At 39.5% G+C, this 20,485-nt stretch overlaps 1 protein-coding gene and 1 long non-coding RNA gene across 2 annotated transcripts in view; both read left to right on the top strand.

Annotated features, from left to right (window-relative positions):
- LOC115569837 (NACHT, LRR and PYD domains-containing protein 12-like) overlaps positions 1-19,935 on the top strand; it is a gene marked incomplete at its 3' end in the record, with an annotated part of 59,832 nt that extends 39,897 nt beyond the window's left edge. Inside the window, exons 11-13 of the mRNA XM_030398001.1 lie at positions 18,063-18,236; positions 18,943-19,119; positions 19,827-19,935. Of these exons, the coding sequence (XP_030253861.1) occupies positions 18,063-18,236; positions 18,943-19,119; positions 19,827-19,935 (460 nt within the window). The remainder of the gene's footprint in view (positions 1-18,062; positions 18,237-18,942; positions 19,120-19,826) is intronic.
- Positions 1,128-1,913, top strand: LOC115570008 (uncharacterized). Its single transcript, XR_003981668.1, has 3 exons — positions 1,128-1,249; positions 1,419-1,549; positions 1,874-1,913. It is a non-coding gene; the product is annotated as an uncharacterized LOC115570008 (long non-coding RNA).
- Positions 19,936-20,485: the final 550 nt, after the last annotated feature.

Here is a 20,485-nt window from a genome sequence, read left to right as displayed (position 1 = left end):
TTTTGACAGTATTTATGTAACACTGCATAACAGTAAAAGTCATTGTTGTAAAAAACAGCAGCGAATGAATATCATAGTGTTCCCAATGAATCTGTAGATCCCTTCCACAATATAACAGACACATAAATCTGAGTTTGGTAATATGCATGCATTTGTTAATTTATTCGCCACGTGTGTTTGTTGACATTAGAACAGCTGTAGTGAGAACAGGAGCCGGGTAGCGGCAGCCCGCTACACAGTGGAAACTGGCACCGTGTTCAGCGGTAGTTTAGTAGCCTAATCCACGGTCAGGGTTCTCCCCGGACGGTGGACCAACGGCGCTGCTAGCTAGCTGCTTTATAGCGAGTGTTTGTGGGCTGCCGCGGTCTTGTCCGTCTGTCTAACCAGTGTGCTTGCAGCAGCAAGGCATTATAATTCATTACTTCTGTTGTTGTTGTTGTTGTTGTGAATGTACGGCAGGCTGTAGCCAACGCTATATAGCGCAATTCATTACTTATGAGAAACGTTTCAAGAGCAACAGGCTTTCCTCCAAGCAGCACAGCACAAGGGAATGCGGAAGACGTAGCTGGTGCTGGAGCTAGGTCAAGTCAACCAATAGAAACTCTTCTCTCATCCACCAGCCTAGGCCCCGCCCATCAAGTGCAGTTGAATTTGCAAGCAAAACTTTAGAATTTGCAAGCAAAGAGGACTGATTTGCAAGCAAAGGTTTTTAACTTGAAAGCAAAGAGGACTGATTTATAAGCAAAATATTCGTATGTTTTTACTTACAAACATTAGTTTTGATTGAAGTTGAAGAAATATGTTCTCTCATATTTTTTTTCAATTGCAACCTGTTCTGTTTTGATCTCAAAAAAAAAATAAAATTGATTGCCACTTACCCTTTTTTGCTCTCAAATCTCTTTTTTGGTTTCAAATCTATTCTATTTGATTGAATAATAAAGGAACAAAATTCTCTCCATACACTTTAGTTGTTACTTAAACAAAACATGTGATAAAAGATATACAAACATATCTTGAAGACAACTACCATAATTTTCTAACAAAACTAATTTTGATTAAAAATATTCAAGTCGAGAAAGGGCACACACACACGCACATACACACACACACACACACACACACACACACAGCAGCAGGTGGAGAGAGGAGGAGGAGCTAAGATCATGTGATCCAGTGAAAGTGAAAGTGTTCAGTCAGTTGTCTGAAGTTTAAGGCGACAGACGAGGGAGGAATCTAAAGCTGATGCAGGGTGAGTCTTCATCTAACCTTTTTTATTTCACTACCAAAGTCTGTGAGTGAATGTTCAGATTTAAAGAGAGCTGACCAAGTGGAGATCTGCCTCCATATATTATACTGTACACTGCTGCTGTGGGTGTGAAGGGAGAACCGGAGATTATGAGCTACTTCCTGTTTCTCAGACATGTCGTTGTGTGGAGGAAGCAGAGAACAAAATGGAGTCTCCAGTGTCCAGCTGTCTGTCTCTGAAGAGTGACCGGTCCAAAGTAGAACCTCTACAGTTCAGTACTGAACCAGAACCCTCAGACACACAGTAAGAGAACTGATACTAACTTATTTATCTGACTAGTTTTCAGCCTTTTCTGTTTCACTGGTTGATTGTGTGTTTTATGTGACATTAGTTACTGAGATGTATTTGCTGCCTAAATCTAACAAACTGTCTGTGAAACTAAAATAATTAGTCTCATCTTCCTCTTCTTACCTGTGACAGCTGTCAGTCACCTTCTAATGTAATCAGTAATCTAATCTAAAAGGACTAATACAAACTTTAAACACCTAATAATCAACTGTTACAGGGCTTCCTACAATTTAAAGGTTCTAGTGAGATTAATAAAAAAAAACATGTTTGTGTTTGCAGAGTTCAGTCCAACAGACAGAGAGCAGAGTCTCCAGTGTCCAGCTGTCTGTCTCTGAAGAGTGACCGGTCCAAAGTAGAACCTCTACAGTTCAGAACTGAACCAGAACCCTCAGACACACAGTAAGAGAACTGATACTAACTTATTTATCTGACTCATTTTCTGTCTTTTCTGATTCCACTGGCTGATTTTGTGTTTTATGTGAAATTATTTACTGAGATGTATTTGCTGCCTAAATCTAACAAACTGTCTGTGAAACTAAAATAAACTAGAAAAATTTGCATTTCCTACAAAAATACAGTGTGAATGCTGAAGACTGAAGCGAAATCTGCTGAACATACTGCCGGAAATGCATAAAACTATAGGCTGAATGGTCGGGATTTTGCAGAAAAAGCAGAATTTTCCAATAGCTGGTGAGGCAGAATGGCTTAAAAGCAATAAGTTTAATGGGCTAACAAAGTTGAACATTTTGATAGCTGAACAGTTTCTCCAGCTGAACATGAAGTTGTATGTTTGAAGGAGTTGAAAAGGCAGAAACATGAATATCTAAAAAGGCTAAAAAGCTGTAGAGTAACAGGGCTGAAAGAGCTTAAAAAGGTGAAAGAAGGCAAAAAGGTGTAAAGTTAAAGGCTGATGAGGACCGAAAAAGTTTAAAAATGTGAAAAAGGATGAAAAGCTGTAGAGTAAGAGGGCTGGAAGAGGTTAAAATGGTGAATAAAGGATGAAAAGCTGTAGAATGAGAGGGCTGGAAGAGGTTGAAAAGGTGAATAAAGGATGATATGCAGTAGAGTAAGAGGGCTGGAAGAGGTTAAAAGGTGAAAACATATGACCAGGTGTAGAGTAAGAGGGCGGAAAGATCTTAAAAAGGTGAAAAAATACTGAAAAGCCTCAAAAGTTGTAGAGTAAGAGGCAGAAAGAGGTTAAAAAGGCGAAAAAAGGCTGACAGGTGAGAAGGTAAACACAGAAAGAGGTTAAAATGGCTGCAGACATGCTGCAGCAGGAGCAGAAACACAGACGAAAGTGTCCCCATAAGGAATGAATGGGAAAATGCCTCCCAAACTCCTGCGATTCTTGAGAAAACTGTTATAGTTATCGCCAAAACATGTTATATGTTGAGTAACAGGAGACATTGCTGAACGCACCCATGTTATTTTTATTTCTGTAGAGTGCATAATGAAGGCACAGGAGCGAGAGACAAAACATGTACCGTCTGCGATCCTCCAGAAATTTTGGCTCAAAATTAACATTGCGGCTTATGGGGAAGATTCAGGTGTGCTTGTCGCTCTCGGGCTTCTAAAGTCTAAGTCCTACAGCTGAAATGAGACCATCAGCTGAAAGTGTGAATGCTTGCAGCATTCACACTAATAATGTGTCTTCCTCTTCTTACCTGTGACAGCTGTCAGTCACCTTGAAGAAAGCTGTAATCTGATCTAAGAGGACTAATACAAACTTTTAAACTGTTGCAGTAGTTTGTGTTTTTAGAGCTTCTGAAATGACATCATAGTTTTTTGGGGGGGTATTTGTGAGATTAATAAAAAAACATGTTTGTGTTTTAAACCTCCAGTCTTCAGTACTGAACCAGAACCCTCAGACACACAGTAAGAGACTGTTTTTACTGTAAGCTGACGTCTGTCCTGTCCAAAGGCGACACATTCAGACAAACTCTTTGAAAAACTAAATAATAAAGAAACCTAACTAAATAATTTATACTGCTACTTACAGTGTTTTAGCGTTCATATTAATAGTCATGGTAAATGGGGCGCAGTTTAACTCAGTAGGTAGAGCACGCGCCCCATGTGCTGAGGTTCTGCAGCGGACCTGGGTTCGACTCCCGGCCCGGGTCCCTTTGATGCGTGTCACTCCCCCTCTCTTTCTCCCTGTTTCCTGTCACATCTTCAGCTGTCCTGTTGATAAAGTCATATAAGGCCAAAAAAAAAAAATAGTCATGGTAAATATTTCAAACTCTTCAAACTTGTAAAAAATTTTCTTCAAATGTTTGTTTTGTCATATTTGTCCTCAAAATAATTAGTTGTCACAATTTGATTATCAATCTCAGGGTTTCCCCCAGAGTATTAGAAGCCTGACGTCCCACCGTTTATTTATTTATTCAAAACAGTAACAATATCATCAGTAACAAAGTTGAAAGTGCAATGACGACATCTTATGGTTAACACAACACAAACTGGGCTACTTGTGATTGAACATAACGGGATGTCACAAAGAAAAGGCCAAAAAACGCTCAATGAGGCAGCTAGCATGGGTGTTAGCACGTCATCCGCTGCAGTGCATAGAAAACATAGAACCAGCGGATTTAATCAAAATTAGTTGGTGGACCAGAAATTCAGCGGCCAATTATTATGTTTTATTTTGTTTGTTTTGTACTACGTGACAATACTAACAATATTAAGTGTGCTAGTTTCACAGTGGTTTGTCACTCCATGGTCCATGTGTGTGACGTGTTGAGAACACCTGCTGACCAGTTTGCTGAATGGCAAAGCTTCTATGTTGTTATGCTGCTAACATGCTGGACCTACTAGAGACTGTTTGTCCTCATGGACAGATTAAAAATAACAGCAGAGTCATCACATGCTGTGTGTCGTAGACTGCTGGTCAGATAGAAATATAAATTATAGAAACAAACATTTTCATTACAGACTGAATGCTGAATAAACAGAAAAATAATGACCTCTTATGGATCCTTGTGACCATCTGAGCTTCCACACAGTGTCGGCTAAATCTGGATATCTTTCAACAACAGTGAACGAATCATTATAGTTATAAAGACATGTCTTCACAGAGAGAGGAAGAGGAGGCATGTTTCTGTGGAGGAGCAGCCGTCCTGCTGTTCTTTGTGTCAGGACGTCCTGAAGGATCCAGTCTCTACCAGCTGTGGACACTGGTTCTGCAGACAGTGCATCACCTCATACTGGGACCAGTCTGCTTCATCAGAACACTCCTCCTGTCCCCAGTGTGGAAAAAGATCCAGAACAAGAGCTGGACTGCAGACAGTCAGTCAGACTAACACTGTACAAAGTAAGACTGAACATCTGTCTGCTGATGTCATCATGTCTGAAAACAGGAACTGTTCATTTATTAAAGGAATGATTGTTGTGTTCTGTGGAACATTTGATATTATCATGAATATCATTCATTCAAAAACATTTTTATTTAATCAAGATTCTTGCTCTCAATTTAATCCCAGAATATTTTCTTCTCTTTCAGCTGATAGTGTTCTGCAGGAGGTTTTAGATGAACATAAGATCAGTCTGAGGAGGAGATGTGAACGTGTGACTGAAGGAACTGAAACAGGAAGTGATGAAACAGGAAGTGGAACCCTCCTCAACAGGATCTACACTGAGCTCTACATCACAGAGGGACAGAGTGAAGAGGTTAATACCCAACATGAGGTGAGACAGCTAGAGACAGCTTCCAAGATGGAGACCCTCCATGACACTCCAATCAGGTGCTGCGACATCTTTAAAGCCTCACCTGACCAACAGAGACGCATCAGAGTCGTTCTGACCAACGGCGTTGCTGGAGTTGGAAAAACCTTCTCGGTGCAGAAGTTCACTCTGGACTGGGCAGAGGGCTCCGAAAACCAAGATGTCAGTCTGCTGGTTCTGCTGTCGTTCAGGGAGCTGAACCTGATCAGAGATGAGCAGTACAGTCTTCTCAGGCTGCTCCATGTTTTCCATCCAACATTACAGAAGGTGACAGCAGAGAAGCTCGCTGTCTGTAAACTTCTCTTCATCTTTGACGGCCTGGATGAAAGCAGACTTTCACTGGATTTCAACAACCATGAGGTCGTGTCTGATGTCAAACAGAAGTCATCAGTCAGCGTGCTGCTGACAAACCTCATCCAGGGGAAGCTGCTTCCCTCGGCTCTCGTCTGGATAACTTCCAGACCTGCAGCAGCCAATCAGATCCCTCCTTCATGTGTGGACAGGGTAACAGAAGTACGAGGCTTCACTGACGTCCAGAAGGAGGAGTACTTCAGGAGGAGGTTCAGTGATGAAGATCTGTCCAGCAGAATCATCTCACACATCAAGACCTCTAGGAGCCTCCACATCATGTGTCTGATCCCAGTCTTCTGCTGGATCACTGCTACAGTTCTGGACCACATGTTGACTACAGACCAGAGAGGAGAGCTGCCCAAGACCCTGACTGACATGTACTCACACTTCCTGCTGGTTCAGACAAAGAGGAAGAAGCAGAAGTACGATGAGGGACGTGAGACGAGTCCACAGGAGCTGACGGAGGCTGACAGGGAAGTTCTTCTGAAGCTGGGGAGGCTGGCGTTTGAACATCTGGAGACAGGAAACATTATGTTCTACCAAGAAGACCTGGAGCGCTGTGGTCTTAATGTCACAGAGGCCTCGGTGTACTCAGGAGTTTGTACAGAGATCTTCAGAAGAGAGAGTGTGATCTTCCAGAAAACAGTCTACTGCTTTGTTCATCTGAGCGTTCAGGAGTTTCTGGCTGCAGTCTACATGTTCCACTGTTTCACCAACAGGAACACAGAGGTCCTGGAGGCTTTTCTTGGAAAGAAACGTTTTGATTCAAGACTTCATGTCTACCTGAACAGAGCAATGATGAAATCCCTTGAAAGTAAAAATGGCCACCTGGACCTGTTTGTTCGCTTCCTTCATGGCCTCTCTCTGAAGTCCAACCAGAGACTCTTAGCAGGTCTGCTGGGTCAGACAGACAACAGTCCAGAACTCATCCAGAGAGCCATCAACAACCTAAAGAAAAAAAGGAAGAAAAATATCTCTCCTGACAGAAGCATCAACATCTTCCACTGTCTGATGGAGATGAACGACCACTCAGTTCATCAGGAGATCCAAGAGTTCCTGAAGTCGGAGAACAGATCAGAGAAGGAACTCTCTGCCATCCACTGCTCAGCTCTGGCCTACATGCTGCAGATGTCAGAGGAGGTTCTGGATGAGTTGGACACAGAGAAGTACAAAACATCAAAGGAGGGACGACTGAGACTGATTCCAGCTGTGAGGAACTGCAGGAAGGCTCGGTAAGTCCAGATGTGATTATCAAGACTGTAAAACAACATCAGTGTTAGAGTAGAGATCCTCCCTCAAGACACATGTACCACATAAAACCTCCACATTGGAAAAGTTTTCCTTAAATTAGTATTTAACCTGTTTCTTTATCAAACAATTAAACGTGTTCATTTAGAAATGTCTATAAAAATCATTGTTGTGTTTCTATCTATGAAACTAGTGAACACTAGTAGCTTCTGTCATCTTCTCACTGTCTTTCTTTGGGTGATAGAGGCTTCAGAAATGTCTCCACAGTCGAGATTTTAATCCACATTTTGTGCACTGTTTCTTTTTTTAATGCGTCTTTAACGGTTCAGTTCAGTGGAGGATTTTATCATCACCGAGCTCAGAGAAGAAGTGAAGCTGTTACACACCTGAACTCCACTTTACACAAACTGTCACTGATACAATTATAATTACAGCTCACTATCAGCAAGGACTTGATTCAATATGTGTCACGATACATTGTGATACGATACATATTGTGATATATTGCACTTTAACACATAGTTACTGAAAATGTAAAAACAGATGTGAACTACAAGTTGCTGTGTACAGTCACACTAGCCTCATTCACACGGCCCTGTCAGTGCAGGAATCATGCAGCGATTCTCTGCATCACCGTCTGTGTGACAGTTTCACTGCGGCTCTGATCCGCCTCCGGAGGTAGAATCAGAACCACAGAGGCGAGCCGGCGTCTTTGATTTGTACTCTAAATCACGGTGACAGTCAGCCCTCCAGACAGAGACTTCAGTGAACAGATAACACCTCCCTCCCCGCGAGTAAGAGTCAGACAGGGTCCAGTTTACTGATGGCATTTATGTGATCATGTAATTAAAAGGGAAACATTTTACTTTGACACTTTCCAGAATGTTTGATGGGTCAGGATCTCAATCACAACACATTATACCAACATCCATATGATTATTTATAATCATAAATATAATCATTGTCATGGGTCAATGACATGACATGCATATTTTTGTGTCCGAGTCTATTATTTAAAAAAAACATAATTAAATCTATTCGTGACATCTATCACTTCATTCTATAAAACCCATTTATTTTCATAAATTTTTCAGTAAATTCTAATCACAAGTAAGAAAACTATTAAAAATGTTACTTTAATAATGATAAATTCAAAATAAAATACTGTGGCATTATTTTATTTTTGAAGTCTTTTTGATAATGTTTTTTTTTTCCTAATATTATAGTTTTAAAGCTATTAAAATAACTGCAGAACTTTTGTCCAGCAATTTACATTTCCTAAATGTCAGGGTGGCACAACCATAAACATTGGACTTTTATTTTGAAGTATAGAGACAATAGCTGTCAACAGGATGATGCATCAGCCAGAGGACCCCAAGTGACTAAGCTTAAAGGTTTGTAGATCTCTGTCAAATACTGATAAAAATAACTACTTTCAACTCATATGTAGGCTGGCACGCTTTCCATGTCAGGTGGTACAACCAATGTAAAACTAGAATTCTTTTTTTTTTAGTGGTCTGTTTGACCTACATGACAAGGGAAGAAGTTAATACTAGCATCCAAACAGAAGCCTAAATCAGGCCAATCAGTTGCAATACTCAGGTGGTGCAATTGCAAGGAATGTCACTATGTAATGCTATTCAAAGCTATAAGATTATCCATGACACTTCTAAAATGTTAACTAGTTTTAAATTTAAAGATATTGCACACTTTTAAAAACATTTTACATGATAATTTGTATATTTTAGATGCCACTATCAACTAAGTGACACTATGACAAAGGGCACGCATTAACAATGATCCAGCTGCAAGGGAATAATATCTTGCAAAAGAAAAGAGTTGTAATACATCTAGACTCAACACAACAGTTCATTGTACAGTTAATATTATTATTATTATTATTATTATTATTATTATTATTATTATTTTAGAACTTTCAGATTCTTAAATGGGGATTTGACAGTTTATTAGTTCTTGTGTTTTATAGTTATCAGAGGAGGAAGAGAGAGCGAAAAATTGTAAAGCCTCCCCATCCAGCCATTTGTGGGGCAGGTCCTTCAAGTAGTTTGGGAAGAGATTGAGGTGAGCTGCATGCAGCAGCTGGGAGGAAAAAATGCATTCACTTGGCCCAGTCGTGCTGACATCAGTTTTTTTTTTACGCAGCTCAAGTGCTCAAAGTAGCCCTTTTTAGATAGAAAAGGCGACACATTTGCTCCAAGGTAAGGACGGCAATGTGCCGGCCTGTCTTTCTAAAACGGAGGTGTAATATTCCTCCTTTTCCAAAAGCTGCCTCTGAGGTAGGCGTAAACATGTGACGTGACGTGAAGCTCGAAGTTGGGCTGTGAACGGTGACAACAAATTTGTCTTCAAAATAAGAGCTTTACATTGCACCCCATTGGAGTTTAGAACTGGGTTCTTAGCGGGGGGCTTTTAATTTTAAAGTAGCGAAAAATACAACAATAGGTAAAGTCTGAATTTATATTTTAATGTTCAAATAAAGTATAACACAAATGCCATCAGCACGTAGCTGAAAACCCAATTTTGAGAAATCTGGGGCAAATCATGTATGTTTTGCACAGATCTTTGAGGAACACGGCAGCCCATGTCATCAACTGCGGGGAATGAGGGTCAGGGTGGCCGGTTTGGGGGCGAAAGAGGTTCGAACCCGCAGATTGCAGCTTGTGGCTTGCGGCTTGCAGCTATATTATCTATATTGAAAATACTTTTGGAAAATACCTTTTCAGAAGCTTTATTTGTCATTGACCCATAAACAGACAATAGGAGAAACATGTTGGAAAAAAAATACACAGACGTCATCATCATGAGGTGTACCATCACGCCTCTTTTGGATCTGCAGCGCTGGCGTGCTGTATGAATTGACATACTGGTGCGTCTTTATGGAGCTGTTTGGTTCAGTGAGAACAAACAAAGGCGAGAAATGGTGAACCTGCACTGATATTATGATGTCTCTGTGTGAAAAGGGCTCCTGACACAGTGGAAACACTGAGATGGAAATAAAGTGCATTTTTGAGTCACTGAAATTATGTAGATGTCTTCATGAATTGCACAAGTATTCTGCCTGTGTCCCTAAACACACAGTAAACATTTTCTAGGGATGTCCCGATCAGGTTTTTTTTACCCCGATCCCGATCCGAGTCCTTTAATATTTAGTATCTGCCGATACCGAGTCCCGATCCGATACTTAGCCTTAACTAATATTTTCCTGGATAATACAGCTGCATTAACCTGTATCCAAGCTGTTCCTTTATATATTTTTTTATGTTGTTGAAACAACTACCAGAGATGGTAGGACAATTTATATGGCTCTCTCTTATTCTGCATGCTAGTCCAACATTGGCCTCCACCTTCCTTGTGTTAGCAGGTGAGTGTGTGACGCTGCACTGTGACAGCAGACCTTCGTGTACAGCAGCTGAAGTGTGTGAGACGCAGCTCACGCTTGGTACTTCCATATCATCTATTGCTTTTTACATATTTCCTATGCTGTCATGTTAAATGACGTGGACACGTTGCTTGTCTATTTCACACGCTGTCAGCGTCTCCTCTATTTCCTGTACTACATGCTCTGCTGTATGAGACCCACCAAACTAGTGCGCATACCGGCACGTTGTAACTCAAAAGCGGAGTCAATGTAATGTAATGCAGAGATGGTAGGACACACCGGGGATTCAAAAACCCTGATCCTGTACCACGGAGATGAGCTGGTTATCCAGAGCGATTAATTTAATTACCTCTCCGTAATATTTGTGGACATGTCGCTGTCTCGAGGATATTTCTCTGTCCTTTTGAAAGTATCCGCGAGTGTTTGTTGCTTCAGTGTCTTTGCCTGTACTCTCAAGTGAACACGTTGTATTCTTTGAGTGTTTGTTGCCGTAACAATTGAGTAGTATTAAATGCAGCTCCGCGAAACGGTCGTACTGCAGATGTTACATGTAGCCATTGGACTACTTTCGCTTTCTAATTTAAGTTATTTCCACACTGCAGTCATTTTATCCACAGGTTTGCCAGAGTAACATTACGCGCGCATCTGAGTTCGGCCACAAATTGTCCTCTGACGTATATATAAAAAAAAAAATCGGGCTTGGGGCCACGTTCAAAATTGCCGATTCCGATCAGCGGAAAAATGCCCAGATCGGCCCCGATCCCGATCCTATAGATCGGATCGGGACATCCCTAACATCTTCAGTAAATAAAGTGCTTGTATTAATTTCTTGTGTCACTGTATGAACAGTGTCCTGCGACACCTACAGGAGGTTGTCGGCTTTCACAGCCCGTTTCAAACAAGAATCATTATTTTCAGAATACAGATTTCTGGAGCTGGAAATCAATAGGGGTGTCACGATTCTCCAAATCCTCGATTCAATTACATTTTGGTTCTAAGGTCACAATTCGATTCTTGATTTTTACATGTATTTATTTTTTAAAGCACAGGTTGCTATGCCATTTTTAGACTAGACTTTTATCCAACATAATATCTGACCTTTGTTCGCAATGTACCACACTACATTGTCAAATTTAAAAACATTTATTAACAACAGAATGTAACAATAACTTAAATCTTCAGTCAATTTGAAACTTAAAGAAAATAACCTGACATCTAGTTTCTGCAGAGCTTGCAAACTGTGGCTTTTTTGTCGACAACGCGAATGTTACCAACATAACTCATTAGAAATCCAAATTACTTCCACATGGGCGACGGTCTGTGGGTCTCCTGCATCTGCAGTTGCCATTGTTGTAAGAGTGCCGTAGCCCCTTTCAGGAATAAGGCGGTGTGTGAAGTGTGTGTGCGTGTGAGTGGGCGAGTGAGAGTGAGGGAGCGTGCGTACATGCGGGTCAGTGAATGAACAGGAGAGGAAAGAGAAGCAAAAACAGTAGCAGTTGTAGAGACAGCAATAAAGTGTACAGTATAGGCTGCAGTTTGGCTGTGAATAAAGGCAACGGCTCCTCCAGATACAGCAAAGCTCCCTGGTATTATTTCCCGACCAGCTTCACACGTGAAAGGGGGTTCACCCCTAAGATAAACACAAACTTCGCTGGAGGAATTCATCTCCCCTGTGCTTCCCTACCACGGTCTGGGAGCCGAACAGGAATGGTCTAACACCATGCTATCGTCTGGTTGGCTGTAGCTAATAGCTGCTGGATTAGCTAGTAGTTAGAGGAGGTTGACTCGCAGCACTTCAACATGGGTGTGTTTTTTGTTTTTGTTTTTTGTCGCTCGGCAAGCAGACTGGACGTGACATGGGGGTGTGGCAGCATCGACGATACTATTTTTTAATTCGAAGTTCGAGATTGTGACTTAAGTTCGATCGATTTTGATTTAAAATCGAAATCGTGACACCCCTAGTAATCAATTAAGTAAATTGCCATGAAATATTTCAATATATTGCTGTACTGACATCTTAGCACAGCCCTAATTATAATTGTTTTATTTATTTAGTACTGATTAAACTATTAATGCAAAATAAATCATTAACTGAAGTTACTGGTAGATGAAAAGCAGAGTGACATCAAAGTTGTGTTAAACACATGCGAGCACATAACTGAGATAAAAACATACAAGCGCAGTTATAACTTGGTGATTTTACAGTTACTCAACATCATGTTAAAATAGAGTTAAATAAACAAATCACAGCATCTTGGTTATTAGAATATGACACTTTACATTACAGCTGTTTGATGGACACTTTTGTGTAAAGCCTCAGATTTGTGTTCATCATGTTGCTGGTTTGGGTTTGACATGTGGACAGGAGGTGCTCAGTTTTAAACCACAGACCTGCTGATCAGTGACTGACCAGCTCAGACTCAACAACTGACCAGCTGATCACAGCCACTCATGTTCATTTGCTGTGTGATTAAACATGCAGCGTCTATTTTTATGATGAAATTTTTTTATAGTTCAAGTTTTTTCTCTGTCTTCACAGATGTTATGACTGTGGACTCTCAGAGATTCACTGTGAAGTCGTGGCCTCAGCTCTGAGGTCCAACCCCTCCCATCTGAGAGAGCTGGACCTGAGTAACAACAACCTGCAGGATTCAGGAGTGAAGCTGCTGTGTTCTGGACTGAAGAGTCCAAACTGTAAACTGGAGGTTCTGGGGTCAGTTCATGTCTTTTTCTCTTATACACTGTATATCTACCTGATTTAAATCTGTCACAGAGGTTTTGAATTTCCTTCAGTTCTCTTTTTTTCTGTGTTTATCTGAGCACAAATCACGCAGCTCTTTTTAATGTTTGTCAGTCTGAACATTTTGATTCAGAATTCAGTCTGAACTCAAACTGGGTTGTTGTTAGTACAGAAACTGAAGGATTTATCTGTTATTGTGCTGCAGAATGAAATCAACATCTAAATTCTTGGGACACATCTACATATGAAAAGTTAAAAGAAAATGTCTTTTTATCCATAACCTTCAGGACACAGTGTAACTTCTACATTTATACATAAAGCCAGTCTCTGTCACACACACAAACGGAGGATACAAACACACTCTTACACTTACAGGAGCACACAGAGACTGTAAAGCTTATTTCCTAATGCAGCTGTTTGAAGCATCATATCTGATCTGTCACCACCAATTAATGATGTCTCCGTTCAGACAGGATGTCACTTTGTGAACAGAAGCATAAATTACACACTATCAGTACAGTAAGGTAGGATTAAGAGATGGAGCATCTTACTTTACTGAGTAAAGTTTAGAAGATGATTTAGGATGAAGCTCAGATTCAGTCAGCTGATGATGATGGAGTTGATGATGATGAAAGTCTGAATGTGAGCAGAGAGTGAGTGCTGGAACAGGTGTTTGTAAAGTGATGCATTTACTGAAATGCTTTATTGGTTGTGAATGCAGAAGGCATTCACAACATATGTTCTTCGCCTCACAAATTCTTTATTAGTGTGAATGCTGCAAGCAATTTCTCTCTTTTATACTTTTGGAAATATTAAGCTTTTAATGCAAAATTTTGCCCATTCATCCTCATGGGGATTTTTTCAAATTTCATTCTGCTATAACTTCAGCAAACCTTCAGCTATTGAAACCGTTCAACTATTAAAATATTCAGCTTCTTAAGCTCTTTCATTCTTGTAATTCAGCTTTTCAACTTTTCAACTTTTTCAGAAATTCAGCTTTTTCCAAAAAAAATAATAACATTGACGCAAATGGGAAAATCTTCAAATCCTCTTCAAAACTTGACTTTCAACCTCTTCTTGTCCCTCATACGTTGAGTGAGAGACACCATTCAAACTTTAAATGAATCACAAAACCTTGAACTATTGACCTTGTATTCAGTTTTTAAAAATCTTGTACGGTTTTGAAATGGTCGCAGTTTTAGTTTTAAGGATTTTTAGCCCGTCTTCTGAGTTTATAATGGGTGTGTATTGCGTCAGCTAGAGTGCGTGACATCATCAACTGCCGCACCCCAGAGTGAGGAGCAGTTCCAGAAACGAGAAAAAAAATTCTCTTCAGCTTCATTTGGATCCCACAACTTGTACTTGACATAGACAATATAGGCATATAAATGTAGGAAATCTTGTTGGGTTTCAGCTAATGGTCTCATTTCAGCTGTAGGATTTACGGTTTCGGATTTAGAAGCCCGAGAGCGACAAGCACTCCTGAATCTTCCCCATAAGCCGCAATGTTAATTTTGAGCCCAAATTTCTGGAGGATCGCAGACGGTACATGTTTTGTCTCTCGCTCCTGTGCCCTCATTATGCACTCTACAGAAATATAAATGACATGAGTGTGTTCAGCAATGTCTCCTGTTACTCAACATGTTTGGGAGGCATTCTCCCATTCATTCCTTATGGGGACATTTTCGTCTTTGTTTCTGCTCCTGCTGCAGCATGTCTGCAGCCATTTTAAGCTCTTTCTGCCTTTAACTTCTCACCTTTGAGCCTTTTTTCACCTTTTTAACCTCTTTCTGCCCTGTTACTCTACAACTTTTTGTCCTTTTCACTCTTTTTTCACCTTTTTAAGCTCTTACCGCCCTCTTGCTCTACAGCTTTTTAGCCTTTTCAGACATTTATTTTTCTGTATTTTCAGCTCCTTCAAACATTCAGCTTCATGTTCAGCAATGAAAATGTTAAACTTTATGAACTCTTTTAGCCCTCCTAAGCTTTTCTGCCTTTTCAGCTTTTTAAAATAGTCATCTTTCTTTTGAGCTACAGACACCATTCCAACTTTACAATGAATAAATATTTTGGTGATAACCGCTACAGTTTTTTCAAAAATTGCAGGGGCTTGGGAGGCATTTTCCCATTCATTCTAATGGGAACATTTTAATCTTTGACTCTGCTCCTGTTCCACCATGTTTGCAGCCATTTTAAGCTTTTTTTGCCTATAAGTTTTCTCCTTTTCAACCTTTCTTCACCCCTTCAAGCTCTTTCATTCCTCTTTCTCTACAGCTTTTTAGCCTTTTTAGCCTTTATTCATCTTTTTAAGCTCTTTCAGCCCTCTTACTCTACAGCTTTTTAGCCTTTTTAGATATTCATATTTCTGCCTTTTCAACTCCTTTAAAAATTCAACTTCATATTCAGCTCGAGAAACTGTTCAGTTATCAAAATGTGGAACTTTGTTAGCCCATTAAACCTATTGCTTTTAAGCCTTTCTGCCTTACCAGCTATTGGAAAATTCTGCTTTTTCTGCAAATTCCCGACCATTCAACCTATAGTTTTATGCATTTTCGGAAGTATGTTCAGCAGATTTCGCTTCAGCCTTCAGCATTCACACTGTATTTTCACAGGAAATTTTTCTAGTTTTTATTATTATTATATCTTCCGGGTCAGAAATGTCAGACCTTAACTCCTTCCACATTTTTTTTCAACGGATTCACTCAATTCAAACACAGAATATTCATCTCAATTGGGAATCAACCGCATCCATTTTTCTAATTGATATCATTCATAATTTCAGAAATATTAGACGTTTTTCTGCCTTTTTTTCCCATTCAAGCCAAGTTCAAGCAGATGACGGAATCTTAAAAAATCTTCAATTTTCACACTTTTTCATGCACTTTCAAAGCTCATCTAATCATTCATACGTCCACATTAAAACTCCATTCAAACTGTTAAACGTTCACAAAGATTAGGACTTTCTCCCCTGAATTCAGCTTTGTCACAGCATTCATACTTTTTGCACAGTCGCAGTTCAAACATTGGAAACTTTTCAGCCACTTTGAGATTTTTGCATTGGTGTGTATGGGGTGGAATGCTCACAGCCAGAGTGCAGGGGCCAACTGACAGAGTGAGCAGGAGCTGCAATTTATTCAGAAAATCTCGTTTTCAACTCGCCACCATTTCCACAATGTTCACTCCAGCAGAAAAATAAAAACACCAGCTTGGAGGTACACTCGTGCTGGTGTTACAGTGGATCTCTGGAGGCAATCGGACAAAAACTTTTGGCTCGGTGGGCATTTTACTGACAGGAACACCGACCAACTGCTGCATTGAGTCCCATTAAAATAGTGGGAAAAATATCTAGAGGCAGACAAACACATTCACTTTTCTAAACTGCTCAACAAGACACATTTCTGACCACAGACACACAAAAACTTCACAGAATGCTCAAAAGACTCTCATAGTTTCGTCCATATCACTATTTTAGTGATAGCAGTTACTGTTTTGCAGAGAGAAGTATGATAATATGAGATGAGCCTCAGCTGAAATCACTGTTAAATCAGCTCTCACAGTCCGTTACCAGGACCAGCCCGGTTACCATCACCGTGGCAACCGAGATCAACTGAGCCAACACAGAGAGACAGATTTCTCAATGAGTCAGTTTGAGACACACACACACACACAAATGCAGTCAGATATGCATGTGTGAGCATGCACACGTGACCACACATGTACAGACACACACACACACAGACACACACACACATAAAGCCATGCCTCACATGCACACAAACACACACGCACACACACAGTATATTTCCCAACATTTAAACTATATTTAATGATTATCTTTTTTCTTTCATTCAAGCCGGGAACTCCATTCAAGTAATTAAATGTTTTAATCATCGATATATTGAGATTTATTGAATTTCTCAGTCAGATTCAGAGTATTTGATTCCTTCTCACTGTAACATCTCTTCATACTCCATCTGCTGCTTTTTAACATAAATTTAAGATAGCATTGCAGTTTGTCTCAGACCTTATAATCTATTTTTAATGCTTCATTCTCACCAAACTATTAGGAAGCTTCATCCTCTTCAGATGAGACCTCAAATGAATTAAAGCAACCAATTCAGTTTGGCCTTAGTTTTTCAACCAATTCTACATTATTTTCAACCCAGGAACTCTGTTTAAATGTATTTTAATATTCCCAATCATGGACACATCGAGATTTATTGAATTTCTCAGTCTGATTCAGAGTCTTTGACTCATTCTCACTGTAATATCTCTTAAAACTCTATATATTTTAATGCTTCATTCTCAGCCAACTATGACAAAGTTCATTCTCTTCAGACGAGACTGAATTAAAGCTACCAATTCAGTTTTGCTTTAGTTTTTAAACAAATTCTACAGGATTTCACAGTTTTCAGATATTGTGGACATTATTCAAAGTTTTCACAGCTTGCAATCCGCATTTGCCTTCAGCTGGTCAACAGGGAGCATTCACAACCGCAAGTTCGTCAGAACTTGCCTTTTCTGGTTTGGTTAATGCTACACACACACACACACACACACACACACACACACATACATACATACATACATACATACATACATAAATGTATGTATGTATGTATATATATATATATATATGTGTGTATATATGTGTATATATATGTATATATGTATATGTGTATATATATATATATATATATATATATATATATATACACATATATATATATATATATATATATACATATATAGGCCATTTTAGAATTCTACAGCAGCTTGTTATTAATCTGTGTTGACATGAATAGCTGTATGAATGTTGTGCTGACATGTGGATGATGTCTGTAGAAGGCTGATGATGATCCACAATAACACAATGACAAAGTCTCTCTACTCATTTTAGAGAAAAGCTCATTGATGAGGACACAGTAATGTTGAGCTACACATTTAACACATGAACACATCTGACTGGATTATAAATTGATTAACGCCATCATGTATTCTTTATTCAGATTGAGGAGCTGCAGTTTGTCAGAGATCAGCTGTGCTTCTCTGGCCTCAGCTCTGAAGTCCAACCCCTCCCATCTGAGAGAGCTGGACCTGAGAGACAACGAGCTGCAGGATTCAGGAGTGAAGCTGCTTTGTGATTTTCTACAGAGTCCAAACTGTAGACTGGAGACTCTGAGGTCAGTTCACTGACTCTCTTACTGTTGTAGATCTCTTATGTTTAATTAACAATTTAACCATGTTTATGTTCAGATGTTTATCACCTCCATGAAGTCATAAATCTCCAAATGTTAATATTTTCATGTTGCTTGGATAAATGTAGTCTTCAGCCAATGAAGACTCTGTTTGTTAAAGAAACGCTAAAAAAAATGTTCAGTTATTTTTTAAAGCAAATTGTCTATTATTTTCATCAATTTAATCTGTGAACAGAATATGAGCTAATATTTGTTTTCAATTGATACAGTTGAGTAGCTGAAGTACAAATATCTCTTTGGTTTCCATTAGTTTTACTGTTTTCAGGAAAATATCTGATCATTGCTATTGATCCTACAGAAGACACACAGATCAAAGCATGTTTTCAAAAGAAGATGTTTGAAAATAAATGTCTGTGTTTTCTCCTCTAATAACAGACCTGACTGAGATCAGCAGCTTGTTATTAATCTGTGTTGACATGAACAGCTGTATGAATGTTGTGCTGACATGTGGATGATGTCTGTAGAAGGCTGATGATGATCCACAATAACACAATGACAAAGTCTCTCTACTCATTTCAGAGAAAAGCTCATTGATGAGGACACAGTAATGTTGAGCTACACATTTAAAACCTGAACACATCTGACTGGATTATAAAGTGATTTTTATCTCCATCATTTATTCTTTATTCAGATTGAAGAACTGCAGTTTGTCAGAGATCAGCTGTGCTTCTCTGGCCTCAGCTCTGAAGTCCAACCCCTCCCATCTGAGAGAGCTGAAGCTGAGTGACAACAACAAGCTGCAGGATTCAGGAGTGAAGCTGCTTTGTGATTTTCTACAGAGTCCAAACTGTAGACTGGAGACTCTGAGGTCAGTTCACTGACTCTCTTACTGTTGTAGATCTCTTATGTTTAATTAACAATTTAACCATGTTTATGTTCAGATGTTTCTCACCTCCATGAAGTCATAAATCTCCAAATGTTAATATTTTCACGTTGCTTGGATAAATGTAGTCTTCAGCCAATGAAGACTCTGTTTGTTAAAGAAACGCTAAAAAAAATGTTCAGTTATTTTTTAAAGAAAACTGTTTATTATTTTCATCAATTTAATCTGTGAACAGAATATGAACTAATATCTGTTTTAAATTGATACAGTTGAGTAGCTGAAGTACAAAAATCTCTTTGGTTTCCATTAGTTTTACTGTTTTCAGGAAAATATCTGATCATTGCTATTGATCCTACAGAACACACACAGATCAACGCATATTTTCAAAAGAAGATGTTTGAAAATAAATGTCTGTGTTTTCTCCTCTAATAACAGACCTGACTGAGATCAGCAGCTTGTTATTAATCTGTGTTGACATGAACAGCTGTATGAATGTTGTGCTGACATGTGGATGATGTCTGTAGAAGGCTGATGATGATCCACAATAACACAATGACAAAGTCTCTCTACTCATTTTAGAGAAAAGTTCATTGATGAGGACACAGTAATGTTGAGCTACACTTTTAAAAACTTGAACACATCTGACTGGATTGTAAATGGATTTTTAACTTCATCATTTATTCTTTATTTAGATTGAGGAGCTGCAGTCTGTCAGAGATCAGCTGTGCTTCTCTGGTCTCAGCTCTGAAGTCCAACCCCTCCCATCTGAGAGAGCTGGACCTGAGTGACAACGAGCTGCAGGATTCAGGAGTGAAGCGGCTTTGTGATTTTCTACAAAGTCCAAACTGTAGAATGGAAAAGCTGGGGTCAGTTCTCTGAGTCTGTTGCTGTTGTATTATTGAATAAAAATGTGCGTGTCAGGCTTCACAAAATGGCTGGCAGATACCCAATAGCATGACACAAAAACAGTTCAGGTGCAAAAATAGGTTTCAATACCAAGCGAAGGTCAAACCAGGTAATCAGTCAGCGAAGCAAAAAAAATCTAGGCAGAGTCCAAAGTCCAAAAAGGCAGGTCAAATCATGAACAGGCAGGATCAGAATCAAATAATGGAATGCTGGAGAGCTAGGTTAACACACTAGACAATCTGGCAAAGAACTGAGGGAAAAGGATCTGTACAAATACTGAGGGGGTTGATTAGCTGATGAGGAGCAGGTGAGTATGGGGGTGGAGCAGGCCAGGTGGAGCAAACCAACAGGTAATGCAGAGCAGGGGGGAGAGGTGGGGTCTGAAATGACATGAGAGTTAGTGTGGAGAATACAGGAAACAGAGATGAAAAACTAAAGTCTGGCT

The sequence above is a fragment of the Sparus aurata genome, chromosome 19 (genome assembly GCF_900880675.1).
Source record: "Sparus aurata chromosome 19, fSpaAur1.1, whole genome shotgun sequence".
NCBI lineage: Eukaryota > Metazoa > Chordata > Actinopteri > Spariformes > Sparidae > Sparus > Sparus aurata.
Note: the sequence above shows the minus strand (reverse complement) of the source record. Positions and strands in the feature narration are given on the sequence as shown.